General features: G+C 44.1%; 1 protein-coding gene across 1 annotated transcript in view; it reads right to left on the bottom strand.

Annotated features, from left to right (window-relative positions):
- The window catches only part of nhej1 (nonhomologous end-joining factor 1), a 303975-nt gene that overhangs the window by 238373 nt on the left and 41635 nt on the right, over nt 1–23967 (bottom strand). The window contains exon 4 of the mRNA XM_060828261.1: nt 7587–7725. Coding sequence (XP_060684244.1) covers nt 7587–7725 — 139 coding nt within the window. The remainder of the gene's footprint in view (nt 1–7586; nt 7726–23967) is intronic.

The following is a 23967-nucleotide window of genomic DNA, read 5'->3' as shown; positions in this document are numbered from 1 at the left end:
TTTTTTAAATGGGTGCACTCTCCAGTTCGCCTTACGTCAAGCTGAACAAAGAGCTTCGACGATGAGAACAAAAATCACTCGGCATTTAAACAAAAATACAGACATGGATTTAAAACCAACTGAAAGGCAGGAAAAACAAATAAAGGGATATGAAGCCTAATCAGATATATAACGGTTCGAGTTTGCTCTTGTGAGAAGGCAGAGACACACTCTCTCTTATAAGAACTGCGATGCACTGAGAAACAGCATAGAGCCTTCCACAGCAAGCTGTTCTGTTGTTTACAAAGCCAACCTGCATTTATATAGCATCTTCGTCACAGTCGAACGTCAGTAAGCCCTTCACAGAAGTGCAACCAAACGCAATTTGACCTCAAGTCACCACAAGCAGATATTAGGAGCGGTGACCAAAATAATTCTCAATGAGGTTAGATTTTAATAACAACTTAAAGAGCGAGAGAGACAGCTGGAGAGTTTTAAGAAGGGACGTTTTATGTTGTGAGCCCAAGGAAATGAAGGCACAGCGAGTGTCGCAGAGTGATTAAAATCAGGCATGCTCAAGAAGTTGGAATCAGAGGACAGCTGGGATCTTAAAGGGTTGTAGGGTTGAAGGAAGTTGTAGAGCTGGAAAGGGAAGAAGTCACAAATTTAAAACAAAGATGATAACTTTAAACTAAAGGTCCTGTCAGTTCAGGAGTAGACATATGTCAGAAGGGCTATGAGCTATTTTTTGTTAAGGAAACAAGAAAATCCACAAATTTTGGAAAATTTAAACAAAATCCTTAGATGGAAGAAATGTAGTCTGAGCAGACGAGAATTCACTAGAGAAATTTCTAGTACAGAATTATAGCTGAATCAGCAAAGATGCCTGATAATGTGGGAATAAACTGATCAGGAAAGGATGAATATGGGGAATCTTAACATTTGTGACTTATTGAAATATTAAAAAATCCTGAGAAGACTTGTCAGGGAAAAGCTTGAGAGACTAAAATTGGGAGACACAGTTTAATCGTACATAATGAGAGGTCTTGCTTTCAAACAAAGATGAGGGTTTTTTTTTATTAGAGGGTCATTCTCTTCCCCAGAAAACAGTGATGTCTGGATCATAGATCTTATTTAAGGTTCAGTTAGATTTTTGATAGATGAGGGGGTCATGGAGGAAGTCGGTGGTGCAGACAGGAAAGTGAAATTCAGATCACAACCAGATCAGCAGTGATCTTAATGATAATAGAGAGAAAGGCCAAATGGCCTGCAGCTGCTGATAGGTCTTACGTAGAGATAGAGCTTTTTTTATAAATCGTGAAAGGTTTTCACAAAAAGAACACAGAAGGCAACATTCAAAATCCTGAGGGAACATGGCAGAGTGAGTTCTGTGGAAACACAACAGCCAGAGGCAATACAAGATAATCCCCAAGAAGTGCAATAGGGAAATCAGAAAAGAAAAACTTGTCTTTGCCCACAAGGTGGTGAAAACGTGGAATGCACTCACGTAGGGAGTTGATGAAGTAAATAACACAGATGCATTTAAGAGGAGGCATGATAATGATAAGTATATGAGAGGGAAAGAAGGTTTATGTTGATAGATTTAGAGGAAAAATGATTGGAAGGAGGCTCAAATGGAACATGAACAGCAACATGGACTGGTGGAGTCACATGGTATATATCTGTGCTGTGTATCCTATGTATGACTGTGTGATATAGTCGCATTCAGATTTGTACAACCAAAGGACTTTACATTTTGCATCAGCCAGGGTCAGCATTGAGCCAATTATAGCTTATACAATATGACAGCCCTCAACAGTTTCACAACAGATGCCTTATCTTCAAGTCTTAACTTGTACTTACAGATCACTTTAAAATGTACCAAGATTACAAAGGAGCTTTCGTCAAACAAAACCCAAGACTTTATCACAGGAGAAGGTGGTGGACGCGTGATTAAAGCTTGGCCAAAGAGGCATGAAGGAGTAGAGAAAGAAGTGGAAAGATTTAGGCTTAATATCCTCAGGGTTCAAGTAGCTATAGATGGAGCCACCAATGGCATAAACTGGGGGATGAGAAAGAAGCCAGAATTAAAGGAATGTAGAGATCTTGGAAGTCTATGGAGCTGGAGCAGGAATTAAGTGGAAGGGAGGGCCATGTAGGAATTTCAAAGCCAAAATGAGAATGTGTAAATTTTTTGAACAACAGTGCCCACTGCACCACCTTCCGTTGTCAAAAAGATTATCTCACGGATTCAGAGCAAGGTTACCAAATGATGGTTACTAGAGGAGGCTACATTCACTCGAGAACCGACTAATGGTGAAACAGGATTCGACTTGATCAAAGTCCCTCACATCCATCTCATCAATTCAAAAACCAAACCGCACAGAAGGAGACCATTCAGCCCATCGTGCCTGGGCCATTGTGTCTTTAAAAGAGCAATCTTTCAAATTAGTCCCATACCACCCTGTCCTTCTCAGTGCTTTGCAAGTTCAGCTTATTCACACATTAATCCAATTTCCCTTTTAAAGTTATTACTGAATCTGCTTGCACCATATTCCAGGCAGACCATTCCAGAATATAACTGCTTTCCATATATTAAAAAAAACTTAGTTTCACCTATGTTTTATCTTGCCAATTATCTTAAATCTGTGTATCCTATGGTTACTGAGTCAACCACCAGTGGAAGCAGTTTTTCCTTATTTACTCTCATCAGAAACCATTGTAATTTTGATTACCTCCATAAAATCTCTCAGACAAGGTATAACAAACTCTCAATTTGAAGCAGTTCCTTCATGGTGAATAAATAGCATGATCTCCAGGCTGTGGCACTTGCTGGGTTCAGTCAGTTTTTTGTTATGTCTTCAGAAAAATTCAATTAAGAAAACATTGCTTGAAGACTTGGCTAAATTACTCATATGTGAAGACTGAGTCATCAAGTGCCAGGAATACTTGACCCAGTCTGCAACCACAGAGACGCTGTTACATGTGGGTTATGAGGGTGGAGAATGCCCACTCAACAACAAAACCTTGCATTTACAGAGCGCCTTTGCCATCGTAGACTGATCATCGAACAATATTTGATGCCCAACCACAGGAGATATTAGGGCAGGTGAGCGTAAACTTTGGTCAGCGAGGTCAGTTTCAAGAAATGTCTGAAAGGATGCAGAGATTTAAGGAGAAATTTTAGAGCTTCAGCCCAGAAAGCTGAAGGTCAATTTAGAATGAAGCACATGAAGCATGGACAAGAGTGGGCGGCAGGGTGGCACAGTGGTTAGCACTGCTGCCTCACAGCGCCTGAGACCCGGGTTCAATTCCTGACTGTGTGGAGTTTGCACATTCTCCCCGTGTCTGCGTGGGTTTCCTCCGGGTGCTCCGGTTTCCTCCCATAGTCCAAAGATGTGTGGGTCAGGTGAATTGGCCGTGCTAAATTGCTCGTCGTGATAGGTAAGGGGTAAATGTAGGGGTATAGGTGGGTTAGGCTTCGGCGGGTCGGTGTGGACTTGTTGGGCCGAAGGGCCTGTTTCCACACTGTAAGTAATCTAAGTAAGTAATCTAAGTAAAAGCTCGACTCTTCATTAACAACATGAGGGCTCTTCTAATAATAAGAATACAATGCTAATCAATTCAGTTGACCCAGGAAGAAAACAATTTAAATTGTTCAATCTCATTCCTATGCGTACATAATGCACAGAATCACAGAACTGTTATGGTGTGCCTGGAGGCTATTCAGCCCATTGTGCCTGCAGCAGCTCTTTAGATCAGCATGATTGCCTAGTGTCGAGGGTGTCGCGTTGGAAAAGCACAGCAGGTCAGGCAGCAGCCGAAGAGCAGGAAAATCGGCGTTTCGGGCAAAAGCCCTTCATTCCTGAAGAAGGGCTTTTGCCCGAAACGTCGATTTTCCTGCTCCTCGGATGCTGCCTGACTTGCTGTGTTTTTCCAACACCACACTCTCGACTCTAACCTCTAGCATCTGCAGTGCTCACTTTCGCCTATGATTACCTAGTACCAATCTTGGGCCCCTTGGGAAAAGGGGGAGATTCTGGTGGGATGGACAGTGATTGTTTTGCAGAGAATGGAGCAGCCTCTGTTATTCCTAGAGATTTTAATAAAAATGTTCCTGACTTCTTTCTCTCTTAATCCAATCTTTATCTCTCTTTATTTTTCATTCTGTACCTAACTGTGTGAATGTTGGCTCTAATTCACTTGTTTCTTTGCCATCCCTCTATTTGTTTTTCAATCCTTAAGTATAGTTTCATTAAGGAGATAAGATTATTGGTCACCTTTTTCACCAGGGTATCAGAAGTCCTTACCGAGTCTTTATAACAGAAATTAGATTACACTAAAACAAAACAAATAGGAGCAGTATGCCATACGGCAGTCTGATTTGAGGTCAACTTCCTGCACACTTTTAAATCCCTTGATCCTCTAAGAATCAAAATTGTCTAGCTCAGCCTCAAAAACATTCAATGGTTCGATATTATAACCCTCTGAGGGTAGAGAATACTGAAAATTTGAGTGAAGACATTTCTCCTCCTCTGAGTCCTAAAGGATTGGCTGGATCCAAAGATTTTTTAAAAATTCATTGTTCATGGCGCATGGGCATCGCTCACTGGGCCAGAATTCTTTTCCATTCCTAACTGCCCAGAGGAATGTTAAGAGTCAACTACATTGCTGTGGGTCCAGTGTAGGCCAGACCAGATAAGGATGTCAGATTTTCTTCCCTGTCAGACATTAGTGAACCAGATAAGTTTTGACAACAATCAACAGCGGTTACACGTTACAATAATACAGTGGCATGGTGGCTCAGTGGTCAGAACTGCTGTCTCACTACATCGGGGACCCGGGTTTGATTCCACCCTCGGGTGACTGACTGCATCGTGTTTGCACATTCTCCCCATGTTTGCACAAGTTTCCTCTGGGTGCTCTAGTGTTCTCCCACAGTCCAGGATGTGCAGGTTAGGGTGGATTGGCCATGCTAAATTGTCCCATAGTGTCAAGGTATGTGCAGGCTAGATGGATTAGCCATGGAAAATACAAGGATAGGATAGTGGGGGGGTCAGTCTGGGTGGGATACAAATGGGATTACAATAGTTAGATGGTTGTTTTTGACACAATGGGCCGAACACCCATTTTTCTGTGCTTTCGATCCCTATGACTTTATACCAGACGTTAGCAAGATCTAGCCCATAAACTGGAATGATTTTACATGATGAACCAGCTCAAGTCATGGTTCAATTCTACTGAAGGAACAAATAGATAAGGAGCTGCTTCATTTGCAATGACAATAACACCACCATCACAGCAGCAATTCCTCTCCACTTCACAGGGAAGTAACCATTCCACAAGGGACTCAGTAAGAGACAACATGACAGCTGCTGTATGTACTTTAGCCCCAGCCCAATTGTTCTGCACCCACTTCACAGTTTGAGGCCACCTATTGCAATTAAATAGAACCTAAATCTACAAAACTCCCCACCTCCCTTCAAATATCTTGCAAACCCGAAAAGAAACATATTTTAACTCCCGCAAGTAGTGATTTATCAGGTATTCTGCTTGACACATTGTTCTTCAATTTTTACTGCAAATATCTGCAAAGTAGGAAACCTGGTATTTTTGTGGCACTTATCACAGCCACAAGCTGTCCCAAAGTGCACAATGAAGTACTTTGCATGTCCTCATAGTGTAATGTGAGAAACATGCTGCCCATCTGCACATAGACAGCTCCCATAAACAGCAAGGTAATAACAGCCACATCATTTGTGTAAGTATCAGTGGTCAAGAATCCGAGTTTCTCTAGCATTCTTGGTGTTTGTCACTGGAGATAAATCTGCTGTTCTTCAAAATAATATCCACGTGATCATCAGCACCATCCATGAGGCAGGTCAGGCCTTGGTTTAATGTGGGATCTGAAAGATGGCACCTCTGATAGTGCAGCACCCCCTCAGGCCTGGGGCTGGAATAGCCAGCCTGGATAATGTCCTTACGAATTTGGCATGAGACTTAAATACACAGGCTTCTAACTCAGATAACAGATTGCTTACAATTGAGCTGATTGCACCATTTATTTTTTGTTCACTTAGAGGATGTGGGCGTTACTTGGGACGGCATGGTGACTCAGTGATTAGCACTGCTGCCTCACAGTGCCAGGGACCCAAGTTCGATTCCAGCCTCGGGCAACTGTCTATGTGGAGTTTGCACGTTCTCCCCGTGTCTGCATGGGTTTCCTCCGGGTGGGCCGGTTTCCTCCCACAGTCCAAAGATATGCAGGTTAGGTGAACTGGCCATACTAAATTGTCTGTAGTGTTCAAGGTTGCGTAGGTTAGATGCACTAGTCTGAGGCAAATTAGGGTAGGGGGAATGGGTCTGGGTGGGTTACACTTCAGAGGGTCGGTGTGGACTTGTTGGGCCGAAGGGCCTGTTTCCACACTGTAGGGAATCTATGATACTGATGAGGTCAGCGTTTAGTGCCCATCTCTAATTGCCTTGGAGAAGACAGTGGGGAGCTTCTTCCTTAAACAGCTGCTTCCTTAAACAGTGCAGCTAGGAAGGGAGTTCCAGAATTTTGAACCGGGGCAGTAAAGGAAGAGCAACATGGTTCAAATTGAAGAGGAACTTGAAGGGCTAGAGCTCCCATGCACTTACTGCCCTTGTCCTTCCAGATGGTCAAAATTGGGGATTTAGAGGAACCTGGGCGAGTTACTGCAGTGTATCTTGTAGATGGTGTACACTGCTGTCACTGTGTGTCAGTGGTGGAGGGAGTGAATGTTGAAGATGGTGGATGGGGTGCCAATCAATTATGGAGGTGAAGGGCTGGGCCCCGTAATTCAAACCAAATTAATTCTCAGTTGACATCCGCACATACCACCAGAGTACGGTGACAAACTGCCAGCAACCAGCCCCATCCCCCCAACCCCAAGCTACCCTCAGGTAACTGTGCCAGCTCTGACCGAGTTCATTCACATCACGCATTCGGGTGGCAATCACAGAAGTGTTTTATTTGACACTGGAGCAAGAGGATAATGGAAGAGTTTGGTCTTCGTAAATGAGTTGGCGACATCTTTTCTTTTCATGCATGTGCCTGTACTGGCTGTGGCATCGCTGGAGGCACTCTCCACTCTCACTCACAAGGTAGCTGCTTCAAGTCCTGTGCCAGGACTGGAGTACACTACTTTGACTGACACTTCACAACAGAATTGCTTTTGCATCAAGTAATACTTATGATGAGAATTTAAACCAAGCCAATGTCTGATCTCTTGTGTGATTACAAAAGATGCAATAACCGTATTTTGAAGTAGACTGAGATGCTGCCTAACCTGCTGTGCTGAGACCATTCTCTCCAATGTCCTGAGCCAATATTTATTCATTAGTAAAAGGAGCCTAAAAAAAAATTATCTGGTCATTACTACGTTGTTATTTGTGGGGGCTTACTGGTGTAAACTGGCTGCCACTTACCACATTTCCCACGTTACAACAGCTACGCTTTTAAAGGTAGTTAAATAAGGCACTTTGGAATAGTCTACAGGCTTCTTCCCTATCTCTTCAATTTTATCCATGTTTATTTAGTGTGAGAAATCAGATCTTGCGACTGATAATCAGAAGATCCTCACCTCTACTCAACGTAGCACCGTTTTCCTTATAGTCGAGAATCTCCGCATCTTTCCTTTCCAAAAGCATCATCAGGTCCAGAGTCTGTCTGTGCAAAGCCTGCATCATATTCAGCAATGGGCAGATCATATGATGAGATACCTAGAGGTGGCACAGAGGGATGAAAGGGGTAACATTACAAGTCTATCAACGTTATCTGACCATGTAAGAGCTAAACATGGTGCAATGATGCCCAGTGCAGAATTGTTCAAATTTTTTGAAAACTTGTTACATTCCTCATTAACATTAACAGAACTGAAGCACAATGTAGGCCATTCATCCCATTAGACCAATCCTGGTTCTCATAGAACTATTCCTAGTTAGTCCCATTTCCCTCAGCTTTCCTCTTGGGATATAAATACCAGTGGCAAGACAATACTTATTACTATTGAAGTCACCTCTCAGAAAGGTGGTTGAGGGACACCATCTTGAAGCACTGTAGTCTCATATGGTCCGAGATATCACAAAGAACAGTGAGGTAAGGAGTTCCAGAACTTTGAACTAGTGACAATAAAGAAACAGCCAATATATTTTCATTCAAGCAACCCTTGGCATACAAAGTCTCTCTGTTCTTTGAGGGGTGATCTGTTTTAAGGTAGTGAGTTTAAAAGGCATTTCTTCATTATGGAGCACAATAGTTGGGACATGTCAATGTTTCCTCTGTGTTTTCTGTGTCAGACGTTACTCAGTTGGTGACACTTTCACCTCTGAGTCAGAGGTTCAGAAACTCCAGAACGTGAGCATAAAAATTAACAGTAGTACATCCTTTTAGGTGAGACATTTAATTGCTTTTAAGCGAACGGACGGCACAACCACTGTTTGGAACAGCAGCAATGGAGTGATTTCTGGTGTATTAACTACCTGGAAGGTTATGTGGTCGTCACATTGCTGTTTGGGGATCCCCAAGTCAACTTATGAAGAACACACCAGACAAGAATGGTTTAACAGAGATTGTTTGTTGTTTACCACTGAGCTTACATTTCCACTTAAAACAATTATCCCTCACCCCAGTGCTGATAATACATAGAATCGTTACAGGGTGGAGGCAGGCCATTCGGCCCATTGAGTCCACACTGCCCCTCCAAAGAGCATCACACGCCGACCCATCCAAACTATCCTTTCCCTGTAAACCTGTATTTTCCTGGACACCAGGGGCAATTTAGCATGGCAAATCAACCCAACCTGCATATCTTTGGACTGTGGGAAAAAATAGGAGCACCAACGAGGAGAATGTGCAAATTCCACACAGACAGTCACTTGAGACGAGAATCGAACCCAGGTCCCTGGTGCTGTGAGACAGCAGTGTTAAGCAATGAGCCACTGTGCCACTTGGACTGGATCTTCGATAACCATACATCCAAGTACTCTCTTGATAAAGCTGAAAATGTGTTGCTGAAAAAGCACAGCAGGTCAGGCAGCATCCAGGGAACAGGGGATTCGACGTTTCGGGCATAAGCCCTTCTTCAGGAAGTTGAACAAAACAAAACAGATGCTTTACAGACAGGAAAGTGTGAGATATAAGGAGAGGCTGGAGCTTTATCCCCTGGAGCTTTGGAGGCTGAGAGGTGACTATGTACAGGTTTATAAAATCATGAGGGGCATAGATAAGGTGAATAGCCAAGGTCTTTTTCCCAGGGTAGGGGAGTCCAAAACTAGAGGGCTTATGTTTAAGATGAGAGAAGAAAAGATTTAAAAAGGTCCCTTGTGGCATTGTTTTCATACAGAGGGTGATGCGATTATGGAACATGCTGCTAGAGGAAGTGGTAGAGGTGGATATAATTACAACATTTAAAAGACAATGGACAGCTTCATGGATAGGAAAGGTTTCAAAGGATAAGTGCAGGCAAATAGGACAAGTTCCACTTGGGAAATCTGGTCAGCGCAGGCATGTTGGGTCAAAGAGTCTGTTTTCATGCTGTATGAAAATAAGATAGTCTCAGGTGGGATACTACAAGATAACTCAGAATTTCTAAAGAAGCTTAGAGAACATTTCAATTAAAATGTCGTTGTAAGGTGTATTAATGCATTTCAGCACCCCGCGGTGCCAATTGTTATGAAAATTATACATTAGCAAGCCTTGAGAAGATTTGTAGCTCAGTTGAGGTTCTGGATGTAGGCTTGCTCACTGAGCTGGAAGGTTCATTTTCAGATGTGTCGTCACCCTACTAGGAAACATCCTCAGTGAGCCTCTGGACAAAATACTGTTGGTGTTTCCTGCTTTCTAGTTACATATTTGTGTTTCCTTGAGTTGGTGATGTCTTTCCTATGGTGATATCATTTCCTGTTCTTTTTCTCAGGGGGTGGTAAATGGGGTCAAAGTCAATGTGCTTGTTGATCGAATTCTGGTTGGAATGCCATGCCTGTAGGAATTCTCATGCATGTCTCTGTTTGGCTTGTCCTAGGATGGATGTGTTGTCCCAGTCGAAGTGGTGTCCTTCCTTATCTGTGTGTAAGGATACTAGAGAGAGAGGGTCATGTCATTTTGTGGCTAGTTGATGTTCATGTATCATGGTGGCTAGTTTCCTGCCTGTTTGTCCAATGTGGTGTTTGTTACAGTTTTTGCTCGGTATTTTGTTAATGACATTAGTTTTGCTAGTTGTCTGTATAGGATCTTTCAAGTTCATTAGCTGCTGTTTTAGTGTGTTGGTGGGTTTGTGGGCTACCGTGATGTCAAAGGGTCTGAGTAGTCTGGCAATAATTTCCGAGATGTCTTTGATGTAGAGGAGAGTGGCTAGGGTTTCTGGACTCATTTTGTCTGCTTGTTTGGGTTTATTGCTGAGAAATCGGCGGACTGTATTCATCGGGTACTCGTTCATTTTGAATACACTGTATAGATGATTTTCCTCTGCTCTGTGTAGTTCCTCTGCTCTGCAGTGTGTGTTGGCTCATTGAAATGATGTTCTGATGTAGTTTCGTTTGTGGGTGTTGGGATGATTGCTTCTACAGTTCAGTATTTGGTCCGCATGTCTGGTTTTCCTGTAGACTCTTGTTTGAAGTTGCCCATTGGCTGTTCGCTCTACTGTGACATCTAGGAATGGTAGTTTGTTGTTGTTTTCCTCCTCTCTAGTGAGGCATAAAATTCACAGAGTGGGGGAATCGAGTCCCAGAGCAGGGGCTGGAGCAGAGGGAAATGAGTGCCGGCGCGGGTGGGCGGGGGGCTGAAATCGAACTCTGGAGCAGGGGGGATCAAGCCACGGAGCTGGGAAATCAAGTCTCGGAGCGGAGAAATCGAGTCCCGGAGCGGGGGAGATTGAGTGCCGAACAGGGGGAATTGAGTCCCGGAGCAGGATCCAGCACAGGGAAGCAAATCCCAGAGCAGGAGCCGGAACAGGGGAACTGAGTCCAAGAGCAGGGGCCAGTGCGTGGGAATCGAGATTCTAAGTGAAGGCCTGCACGGGGAATCAAGTCTGGAAGAAGACGTACCTTGGAGCAGCTATGAGCCAGTGCGGAGCAGACTGGAGTCTAGGAGCAGAGCAGGGACAGTTGTTGGACTGGGGTCTGACATGGGCGATCAGACCACATGTGATAGTAATGTCTATCCTTTTAACGGTCACATTTCTAATTTATACGATGAATCATTGTATAATCAAAGTAATGCAACTACTTTTCTTTTATTCCTCTTTTTGTATCTTAGTTTTATAGCTAGATATTTTGTACCAAAGATGGCACCATGAGAGACAACTTTGTAAAACCTTTCCATGTACTCCTGTACTTGAGTACACGTGTCAATAAAAGGTATTCTAATTCGAATGAGGACCATCTCAACAAACCCCATGCACAGGAACCATTGAACTGCTTTCTCAGTCTTCCCCTCCACCCACAACACGCAGGTTTGCTTGTGTATGGAGCAGGGGAGTTTGTAAGGGGGTTAGAGTTCAACTAGTAGAGTCAAATTCCAATGGCTCACATTTGTTCAACTTGCAGATAGATTCTAATCATTTGCAATAAACAATCAATCATTATGGGAGGGGATGACCCAGTGGCATTATTGCCGGACTATTAACCCAGAAACCAGGGGGCCGGGGTTCAAATCTTCCCACAGCAGCTGGTGGAATTCAAATTCAACAAAAATAAAACCTGGAATTTTGAATTTATTGATAACCATGACACAATTGTCAATTGTCAGAAAAACCCCACGGCTCACCAATATACTTTAGGGAAGGAAATCTCGTCACCGTCACCTGGTCTGACCTACATGTGACTCCAGACCCACAGCAATGTGACTCTCTCAAATGGCCTAGCAAGCTATTCAGTTATATCAATTGTTACGCAGTCTCAGTTTAGCAGTGACCGAGGAACCAGAAAAGACAATCCTGTCGACCCTGCAAAGTCCCCCTTACTAACATATGGGAACTCATGCCAAAATTTGGAGAGCTATCTCACAGATTAGTCAAGCAACAGGCTGAAACAGTCACTCACGGAATCATACCTGACAGAAAATATGACACCATCACTATCCTGGGATATGTCCTGTTTGAGCAGCAGCATAGACCCAACAAAGATGGCAGCCCAATAGTATACAGTTGAGAGGGAGTTTCCCTGGGAGTTCTTAATATGGACTCCAAACCTGATGAAATTCTCATGGCTTCAGGTTAAACATGGGTAAGAAAGCCTCCTGCTGATTGCCATGTACCACCCTGTCTCAGTTGATGGATCAGCGCTACTGCATGTTGAACAACACTTGAAGAAGTACAAAGTGGTGGGGTCTCAAAATGTATAAGACTGGCTGAGCTGGTTGGGTCCTAAAAGACATAGCTGTCAGACTGTGTCTGCAGCAGATGGTGAGGGAGCCAACTAGAGAGAAAAACATACCTGACTTCTACATCACCAATCTGCCAGCTAAATTTTCATGACAGTCCTTGTTGAAACAAAGTCCCATCTTCACATTGAGAATACCTTCCATCTTGTGTGGCACTATCACTGTGCTAAATGGGATGGATTTTGATCAGATCTAGCATCGAAAGAATAGACATCCATGAGGTGCTGTGAGCCATCAACAGGAGCAGACTTGCTTTCCACCACAATCTGCAACCTCATAGCCTGGCATTACTCCCATCAACCATTACCCTCAAACCAGGGGATCAACCCCGGTTCAATGGAGAGTGTAGGAGGGCATACCAGGAGTAGCACCAGGTATACCTGATAAAGCTACCAAAGAAGGACTGCTTGCATGTCAAACACCATAAGCAGCAAGTAATAGCTGGAGCTAAACAATCCCACTAGTGTATTAGATCTAATCTCTGCAGTATGGTTACATCCAGTTGTAAATGGTGGTGGATGCTTAAACAAGTCACTCAAGGAGAAGATTCAACAAATGTCCCCACATTCTTTGATGGAAGAGCCCAGGACATCAGTGCAAAAGGTAACGCAAGTATTTTCGGCCAGAAATGCCAATTGGATGATTCATCTCGGCCTCCTCCAGTGGTCCCCAGCAACACAGATACCAATCTTCAGCTAATTCCATTCACTCCACATGATATCAAGAAATGGTTCAGTACAGTTACAACACTGACATCTACCTGACAATATGAAAAGTTGCCCAGGTATATCCCGAATACAAAAAGCAGGACAAATCCAACCTGGCCAATTACCGCCCTATCAGTCTACTCTCAGCCATCAGTAGTGTGATGGAAGATGTCATCAACAGTGCTATCAAGCAGTACCTACTCAGCAATAACTTGCTCAGTGATGCCCAGTTTGGGTTCCCCCATGGCCACTCAGCTCCTGACCTCATTACAGCCTTGGTTCAAACATGGACAAAAGAGCTGAGTTCCAGAGGGGAGGGGAGAGGGACAGTTCTTGACACAAAGGCCACATTTGACCAAGTTTGGAATTAATGGGTATCGAGGATAAACTCTCCGCTGGTTGGAGTCATACCTGACACATAGGAAGATGGTTGTAGTTGTTGGAGGTCAGTCAGCTCAGCTCCAGCACATCTATGGAGGGTAGTGTTCGAGGTTGAACTATCTTCAGCTGCTTCAATAACCTTCCCGCCATCATAAGATCAGAAGTGGGGGTGTTTGCTGACGATTGCACAATGTTCAGCAATATTCAAGATTATTCAGATGCTGAAACAGTCCATATTCAAGATCAGTGGCAAGTCACATTCACACCACACAAATCTCAGGCTATGACCATCTCCAATAAGAGACATTCTAATCACTGCCCCTTAGCATTCAATGTCGTTACCATCACTGAATACCATGCCAACAAGATCCAGGGGGTTATCATTAACCAGACACTCAACTGGACACACCACTTAAATACAGTGACTAACAACAGCACGGCAGAAATACTACCAGGAGTAACTCACCTCCTGGCCTCCCAAAGCCTGTCCACCATGTATAAGACACATCAGGAGTGTGATGGAATACTCCCCACTTGCTTGGATGAGTTCAGCACCAACAACATTCAAGAGGCTTGTCACCATCCAGGCCAAAAGTGCCACTTGATTGGCACCACATCCACAAGCATTCACTCCTCCAGAGACAGAGACACTCATGATGCATCAAATGTAATTTACAACTGGATTTCTGGTGATACTATTTCAACATTATCAGTCATGCTGCACTGAATATGTTTAATGTGGAAATTAGCCAGGCAGGTAAAGAAAGGTTGGAAATGCCATCTTTGGTGTGCACCAATTTGGCTGATTTAAAATGTGATCATAAGTACAGCTGCTATTCTTAGCCTCAGTATGTTGGAGATATGGATAGGGTGGCTTTTGTTTTGCTGGGTATGGTTATCCTGGAGAAACATACTTCCTGATGAAGGGCTTATGCCCGAAATGTCGACATTCCTGTTCCTCAAATGTTCCTGACCTGCTTTGCTTTTCCAGCGCCACACTTTTAGAAGTCGGACTTCTTCAGCATCTGCAGTCCTCACTTTCTCCTAAAAATACTTCCCCTGTCAGGCTGTCCGAGTACTGTGATGCTCCAAATGGGCAAATAGTCTCCTCACGATTTACGTGCAAATGATATCCTGGTATCCAGGTATATTCTGGCACAGTATAGTGGCTCAGTGCTTAGCACTGCTGCCTCTCAGTGTAAGCGCCTTGGGTATGATTCCACCATCTGTGTTGAGTTTGCATATTATGCCAGTGTCTGCTTGAGTTTCCACTGGGTGCTCTGATTTCCTCCCACAGTTCAAAGATGCGCAGGTTAGGTGGATTGGCCACGCTAAATTACCCACAGTGTCCTGGGATATGTAGGCTGGGTGGGTTAGCCATTGCAAATATGGGGTTATGGGAACAAGGTGGGAGCTGGTTCTTAGGAGGTTTTTCTTCAGAGGATTGGTGTGGACTCGATGGACAGAATGGCCTCTTTCTTCACTGTAGGGATTGGACGATTTTCTACAAGACAACATTTTCCAAAAAAAGCTAAGATAACAAAAGCAGACAAAATCAAAGAGAGTCAAATTTTAGTGAGCGGCGTAATGTAGTGATGTTAGATCATGAGAGAGAATCAGAATTTTCTAGAAGCAGAATAGGAGCAAGAACAAACTAGAGAAAATCAGCCAGCTAGGCAGAGACTGTGGTGAGAAACAGAGCTAATCACAGATTCCCTACAGTGTGGAAACAGGCCATTTGGCCCAACAAGTGCACACCGACCCTCCAAAGAGTAAACCACCCAGACCTATTCCCCTACCCTATTACTCTACATTTACCCCTGACTAATGCACGTAAGCCACACATCCCCGAACACTTTGGGCAATTTAACATGGCCAATCCACCGTAACCCGTACCTCTTTGGACTGTGGGAGGAAACCAGAGCACCCAGAGGAAACCCACGAAGACACGGGGAGAATGTGCAAACTCCACACAGACAGTCGCCTGAGGCTGGAATCAAACCCAGGTCCCTGGTGCTGTGAGGCAGCAGTGCTAACCACTGAGCCACCACGCTGCCCTCTGCCTCATATTTCAGTCAGATGACTTATCTTCACTTCTGATGACAGGTTATTGACCTAAAATGTTAACTCTGTTTCACTCTCTCTCCCCCAACAAGATGCAGCCTGACCTGCTGAGTTTCTCCAGCCGTTTTCTGGCTCTTATTTCAGATTTTCAGTATCTTCAGTATTTTGCTTTTGAGGAGAAGTGGAACAGTGTTCAGACACCGTAACATGAAATCACTCACTAGCATGCTTATAAAACAAAATACATAAATGTGAAGCAAGGTGCAGCTGGCCGACGAGAATGAATAATTATGAGGTTTTTGGCAGCAAATAAACTGAGGTTTATAAAAGACTCTCAAAATCAAATAACGTGAAGTTTCACATTTTTTAGTATTTGGTCACTTCAGTCCCAGGTTCCTCAAAACCCAGCGTCGGCTGCAATCTTTCTGTTGGATGTGGTCAGTCTCCGGGGCCTCAATGACCACACGAGTCTGGATGAAACACAGCCAATGGTACAACACGCCTCCTCCTCATGGGCGGCGCCGCAAGTTAATATCTTGCCACCGATCTCCCTCAATGTTGACCAACAGTGTTGGCCGTGGCTTGGTGGGTAACTCTCTCGCCTCTGAGTCAGAGGTTTGTGGGTTCAAGTTCGATTCCAGAGACTTGGACTCAAAGTCCAGGCCAATGCCATGCTGAGGGAGTGCAGCACTGACATGGACTTGTATGAGATTTTACACCAGGACACTGTCAGCCCTCTCAGATGAATACGAAGAATGTTATGTTGCTGTTATCTAGGAGTTTGCCAGATGCATAAATCAATATTTATCCCTCAATCCATGGCTCTTTTTTAAAAAAATTTTGATCCGATCGCTATCACATTGTGGGATTCTCCTGTGCGCAAACTGGCTGTTGTATTTCCTACATGACAACAGCAACACCTCAGGAGTGCTTTGGTGGCTTTAAAATGTTTTGAGTTTGTGGGAAGCCACTTGCCTCAAAAGTAAGCTTAGGAGCTGAACTTGGCTACTTAGACATCTATCATTTAATTTTGAACATGGTTGATGAGGTTGAGAATTGGGTTTAATTGCACCTGGTACAACACTGAGGAAAACAGTTGACTGCAAAGTTCCTTTGGGGCTCATTTAATGTAGCCATCCATTCCTTCGCAAATAAAACACCTACTTGCTCTTGTACTTTGGGTTACTTGGATCTTGAAAAGCAATTGTTCCTTTACAGCTGGGGCAGCATGGTGGCTAACACTGCTGCCTCACAGCGCCAGGGACCCGAGTTCAATTCCCGCTTCGGACGACTGTCTGTGTAGAGTTTGCACACTCTCCCAGTGTCTGCATGGATTTCCTCTGGGTGCTTTAGTTTCCTCCCACAATCCATAGATGTGCAGGTTAGGTGAATTGGCCAGGCTAAATTGTCCATAGTGTTCAGAGATGTGTAGGTTAGATGCATTAGTCATGGTAAATGTAGAGTAATAGGGTAGGGGAATGGGCCTGCGCAGTTTACTCTTCGTAGGGTCAGTGTGGACTTGTTGGGCCAAATGGCCTGTTTCCACACTGTAGGGATTTAATTTGATTATATTCTAAGTCAACGAGTTGACCCTCTTTGGTATTCCTCATTTTTCCATGACTGATGGCCACGCTTTCAGTTTCCTCAGACTTAAGCCGTGGAACCTGCAACTCTTTCTTGCAACCTCATCACCTCTCAATCTCTGCCCTCCATTTCCAAGACAATCTTTAAACTGATCTCTTTGAACAAGCATCTTGGGCATTATAGCGTGTGGTAGAGAGGAGTGGGGTGGTGCTTGGTAATTTTTTTGTCTGACGGTGTCCTTGTGAAGGAATCTGGGAGGGTTCAGTCATTAAGAGGTGCTATATAAGTGTAGATGGTCATAGATTTAGCATTAGATTATACTCCAGAGTATAGGGAAGTCACCATTTCCATTATCACAGCCAGGTGTATGCCAGCAGCAAACCAAAGACTTTCAAGCAGCCAACTCGCACAGATCTGCTGTCTTTCAATCAGGATCATTTTCCAACCAACCTTATTGCTGTTCACTATGAATTTGACATTCTTGCATTTAGCCTGATCAATGCAAGACAAAAGGTTTAATGGTATGTCTCGTTTTTCAGCTAGTCTGAATTTTGTACGACTGAGCTACTGTATGGTTTTTACAATCCAAGATCGGGAGGTTTGAACTCAAATTCTGAGTGAGTGTTGGTCATCTGCAAACATGACCACTGTAGAATATCACTGCAAGGAGTGCTTCCATAGGAACGTAGGAGCCATTCAGCTTATTGAACTTGTTCTGCCATTCAGGCTTGTGGTTGGTCACCCTATTCTAAGCCTTTCACCCACAAAATCTCCAAATCTCTTTACGTCATTGGTAATTTAAAAACCTATATCTTTACTCAATGACAGACTTCACAAGTTTTCTGAGTTAAAAAAAAACACATCTTGGTCCCTTAAGTTTAAAATTGTGCCCTCTGATTATAGAACTCTCAAATGGGGAATACTTCTTATCTGCTTCTGTTCTTTCAAAGAACTCTAGAGAATATGGGCCCAATTTTCCCCAGTTTCTCTTCACAGGGCAGTCCTTCCATCCAGGGAACAAGTCTAGTGAACCTTCAGTGCACTTCCTCTATGGCAATGACATCTCTCCTGAAATGAGGAGACAGAAGCGCTCCACAGTATGACACAGGCAATACTCCAAGTCCCTGTACAACTGAAGTCAAGGGTGTAGTGCTGGGAAAGTACAGCAGGTCAAGCAGCATCCATGGACTACACTCTCAACTCTGATCTGCAGTCCTCACTTTCTCCTCTGTAAAATGGAAGCACGACCTAACAGTATTGTATGAAAGTTCTCTTGCAATAAAAGTTAACATTAACATTCTTAATTGTTTGCTCCATTTTCATGTTAGTCTTCAGTGACTTATTTGATGGGGATACCTAGATCTTTCTTGTACACTTTTGAACCTCTGTTTAAGAAATACTCTGTGCATCTGCTTTTCCTACCTATGCAGACATGGTGGGGCAAAGGACCATTAGAATTCTCTGCTCAAGGTGGATAACCTCACATTTGTCCTCATTACATTCCATCTGCCATGCTCCTGCGCACTCAATAACTGTGCCTAAATCCTCCTGCATGTCAATTCACTATCACGTGTACTGCTACCACGGGTGAGACAATAACCATAGCCTGCTTCTGTTCAGTATTTGGTCACCAGCTGCTCTAGAAAACTCATTGACAAGTAACAAAAAGCAGAAGCAAAATAACTAAATATTTCCTGTACAGGGTGTTGGTGAGGTCACACCTGGAGTACTGTGTACAGTTTGGAAGGCTGATTCCTGGACAAAGGGATTGACTTATTGAGAATGGCTGAATAGGGTAAACCTTAATTCCTTTGAGTTTAGAATAATGAGGCATGATCATACTGAAACACACCAAATTCTAAGGGGCTTGACAGGGTAGTTGTTGAGAAGATGTTTCCACTAGGGTGGAATCTTGAACTAGGGTCATAGTTACAGAATAACACTTGCTTCAACTGAGAATATCTTCAGTCGGAAAGTATGGAATGTCTGGAATTCTCTGGCCCAGAGAGTTTGAGAGGCTAGATCACTGAAAGTATTCAAGGAGGTCAAAAGATCTTTGGAATAGAGGAACTGAGGGCTCTGAGGAGTTGGCATAAAAGAGGAGTCAAAGACAGATCAGCCACGACCTTATAGAATGACAGAGTAGGCCGGAGGGCCTGAATGGCCTACTCCTGACCCTTATGTTCAACATTCCGATGGTCTTTGCATCCTCACTCTGATTCCCCTGTCCTCAGCCTCCAACAACATTTCAATGAAACAAAAGGAACAATACCTCAATTTTCCATTTGATACTTCGCAGCCGCCTGGGCTCAACACAGAGACAGCTTAAGATTACTCTATAACCTCTGAATGATTGAACAGTTTACAGCACTGAGGGATGACATTTGCTCTGTTGAGCACAGTCCAGTTCTCTGCGAAAGAAATGCAGCTAGTCTCACTCTCCCAGCCCTTTTCCCACGCCCTGCATTTTCTTTCCAATCAGGGGCTTATCAATTCCCTTTCCAAAATCACAACAGAATCTGACTCCACCACACCCAAGGGTCGTGCATTCCAGGTTATAACCGATGACTGCATAAAAATACACTTTGCTTGCGTTGCCATTGCTTCTTTTGCCAATACCCTAAAACAATGCCTTTTGATTCCCCCATTGGTGGAAGGATCAAGGACCAGTCTTTCCCCATCTCCCCTAAACAGAGCACCTCATAGTTCCGAACTTCTCTATCAAGTCTCCTGAAGAGAATATTGAGAGGTGAAGAATTCAATTCAGGTCAAATAGCAACCTTTTCAACTTGCGAAGACTGAAAACTTGCACAAACGTTAATAAACAGCTGGTCGGTGAACTCTGTTTTAGGTTTCATAACATATACTCTAGAGGCCATTTAGTTTCTTGTTGATCACTTTGCCCTAGCCTCATATCACTTAGGCCTCGCAATAAATCTTAACATGACAGGGATTTTGTATCAACTCACCCCTGGTCATATACTCCAAGACCTCACGGTCATGATCAAAACAACACACCCTCTTCAGTATTCTCTCCAAGAATACTACACTCAGTACAAAACTCAACCATCACCTGGCAAAAGTTCACCATTTGACGAGATTTTGAAGCCTTAGTGGGAGACGGTGGTATTGTGGTAATGTCCCTGGATTAGCAAACCCGAGGCCCAAGGTAATGCTCGAGGGACACAAGGTGAAATATGGTGGATGGTGGATTTGAATCCAATTCGTAAATCTGGAATTATAAATTAATCTCAATAATGGTGGCCATGAGAACTCCCAACAATTGTACAAATGTACTTGGCTCACAAAATGTCATTTGCAGAAGAAAGTCCGCCATCCTTACTTGGTCTGGCCTACATATGACTTCAGACCCACAGCAATGTGGCCAACTCTGCAAACCATTCAATCCAAGCATAATGAGGATGGGCAACAAATACCAATTACACCTAACATCCCATGAAAGTATAGAGAGAAAAACATTCTGGGTCTATAGTAACCAGGGAGACCCCACTCTGGGCTTACTATAACCAGGGAGACCCCACTCTGGGTCTACTGTAACCAGGGAGTCCCCACTCTGGGTCTACTGTAAACAGGGAGACTCCACTCTGGGTCTACAGTAAACAGGGAGACCCCAATCTGGGTCTACTGTAACTAGGGAGACCCCAATCTGGGTTTACTGTAACCAGAGAGACCCCACTCCGGGTCTACTGTAATCAGGGAGACCCCACTCTGGGTCTGCTGTCACCATGGAGTCCCCACTCTGGGTCTACAGTAACCAGGGAGACCCCACTCTGGGCTTACCATAACCAGGGAGACCCCACTCTGGGTCTACATTAACCAGGGAGCCCCCACTCTGGGTCTACTGTAACCAGGGAGCCCCCACTCTGGGTCTACTGTGACCAGGGAGCCCCCACTCTGGGTCTACTGTGACCAGGGAGCCCCCACTCTGGGTCTACTGTGACCAGGGAGCCCCCACTCTGGGTCTACTGTGACCAGGGAGCCCCCACTCTGGGTCTACTGTGACCAGGGAGCCCCCACTCTGGGTCTACTGTGACCAGGGAGCCCCCACTCTGGGTCTACTGTACAGCACAGAAACAGACCCTTCTGTCCAATTCTAACCAGGCATTCTAACTTAATTTAGTCCCATTTGCCACCATTTGGTCCATATTTTTCTAAATCCTTCCTACTTTCTCCGGCAGCTCATTTCATACATGCACTTCTTATGTGCGTGATACCTACAGGCATCATGATTTGGAGGTGTTGGTGTTGGACTGGGGTGGACAAAGTTAAAAATCACACAACACCAGGATATTGTCCAACAGGTTTATTTGGAAGCACCAGCTTTCAGAGTGCTGCTTCTTCATCAGGTGGTTGTCTTCATCAGGTGATTCCAAATGAACCTGTTGGACTATAACCTGGTGTGGTGTGATTTTTAACTACAGGCATCACATAAAGCAACAAAGGGACATCCAGTCTTCACTGCCTGAGAAGTACCTGTAACAAAAGCAGCACAAAGTATGCCAAGGTTTTTGCAAAGTGTTACCTACCTGGCATCAAACGCATGCTCATCAGAGCTCAGCTTTGCTGTGTCGGACATGTGTTTTGGACAGAGGAATCCCAAATATAGAATCCCACAGCTATATGAGCACAGGAATATACACCACAGACAATCTGAAAGCCAAGTTCAACACTCACAAGTTGGATCTCAACATGCAAAACATTAACGCCATACAAATGCGCAGGCAATAAAAGACAATCTAATCACCACACCTTCACATTCAATGGTGTCACCATCACCAAATCCCCCACCATCACTGTCCTTGGGGATACCATTGATCACAAACTCAACTGGACTTGTCACATAAACACAGTAGCTACAAAAGCAGGTCAGAGGCTAGGAATGTTGTGGATGGAAACTCACCTGCTGACTCCCCAAAGCCTGTCCACAATCTACAAGACACAAGTGAGGAATGTGAGGGAATACTCTCCACTTACCTGGATGGGTGCAGCTCCAACAACGGTCAAGAAGTTTGACAGGCATGAACTAATTCTGAGGAAGGGTCACTGGACTCAAAACATTAACTCTGATTTCTCTTCATAGATGCTGCCAGACCTGCTGAGATTTTCCAGCAAGTATTGTTTTGTTTCAGGCATGGACTATTTAGACCAAAGGATGTATGCATGCATGACTCTATGACCATCCAGGGCAAAGCAGCTTCTCTCAGTGGCACATCTATAACCATTCCCTCCATGAGCAGCAGTATGTACTATCTACAAGAAATTCACCAAGGATCCTTAGACAGCACGTTCCAAATCCATGACCATTTACATCTGGAATGACAAAAGCAGTACTGACATAGGGACACCGCTATCTTCAAGTTCCCTCCAAGTCAGTCACCATCCTGACTTGGAAATGGATCATCATTCCTTCACTGACATTCAGTCGAAATACTGAAATTTGCATCCCCCCATAGGCATTGTGGGTCAACCTACAGCACATAGATTGCAGCAGTTCAAGAAGGCAGCTCCTACCACCTTCTCAAGGGCACCCAGAGATGGGCAATAAATGCCAGCCAGCCAGCAAAGCCCACATCCCATGAACAAATCAAAAAAACCTGTGAAACCGAGAGGCCAGAATGGAAATGTCTTAGGCATCAAGCATTTTCAACATTTGAGAAGGACACCCAAGTGTCTTAAGAACAGAGTCAAGAGTCTTTAGAGTTAGGGCAGTGCAAAGCCAGTGGCCCTGATTTCTGCCAGCAGTGTAATGGTGGAACTCGATCTTGTGCCCACAGACTTACTCGAGTCTCTGGATTACTAGCCCAATGCAAGGCTACATGCCATAGCCTCCTCTCCAGAATGTGTACCTGATCTGTGTCAGACTTGAGAGCTACTCATTAAATCACCCTAGATTCCCATTGCTAGAGGCTATCAGTGCAGAAATCAGTTTAGTGATCGGTACCTTTGCAAAGATGACAAATGATTTTATTCCCCATGCCTGCCCAAGGTAAAAGTAAAAGCCAGTGTGCCTCACCCTCCAGCTAAGCTTGAAACAAACAGCTGGTTATTCCAATTTATGTTTATTTGTATAAACACCACCTTTCTAAACCTACTGCTCACAGTTCATTTTTAATTCCAAACAAGTCAACCTGTTCAAAAGTAGCACATTCTAAAATTGCTTCTGGATGTTTTATCCCATTTATACACAAACTCAAAAGCGTGAATATCGCCATCGAAAAACACATTACAAAAACAAATAAAATGCCGCAGGATTAGCTCACATTTTGTTGGTTTTTCCATAATGGTTCATAGATTTCCCCCACTCCCCTTGCCCCAATATATTTGCTCAGACAGTGATTATTGATGGCATCACTGGGCAAGCCTGCATAACTGAGGGGTGTCTAAACCGAGAAGGATTTCTACAAGTGGAATAGTCATAAACCATAAGGGAGGTAATGTCAGCCCTCTATACGCCCCACCCACCCGCATTCACACTAGTCTATAAGACCAGAAAATATAGCAGCAGAATTAGGCCATTCAGACCATTAAGTCTGCTTCGCCATTTGACCATAGCTGATTCAACCTCATTCTCCTACCGTTTCCCCTTACTAATTAAATACACTCATTGACTTGGCCTCTGTGTTCCACAGTTTCACTACCCTCTGGCTGAAGAAATTCCTCCCCATCTCAGTTCTAAAGGGTCATCCCTTCATTCTGAGGCTGTGCCCTTGAGTCCTAATCTCTCCTACTGGTGGAAACATCCTCTCAAAGTCCACTCTCACCAGGCCTACCACGTTTCAATTAAGTCTCCTCTCATCCTTCTAAACTCCACGGAGTACAGGCTCAGAG

Source organism: Hemiscyllium ocellatum, chromosome 7 (assembly GCF_020745735.1).
Source record: "Hemiscyllium ocellatum isolate sHemOce1 chromosome 7, sHemOce1.pat.X.cur, whole genome shotgun sequence".
Taxonomy (NCBI): domain Eukaryota; kingdom Metazoa; phylum Chordata; class Chondrichthyes; order Orectolobiformes; family Hemiscylliidae; genus Hemiscyllium; species Hemiscyllium ocellatum.
Note: the sequence above shows the minus strand (reverse complement) of the source record. Positions and strands in the feature narration are given on the sequence as shown.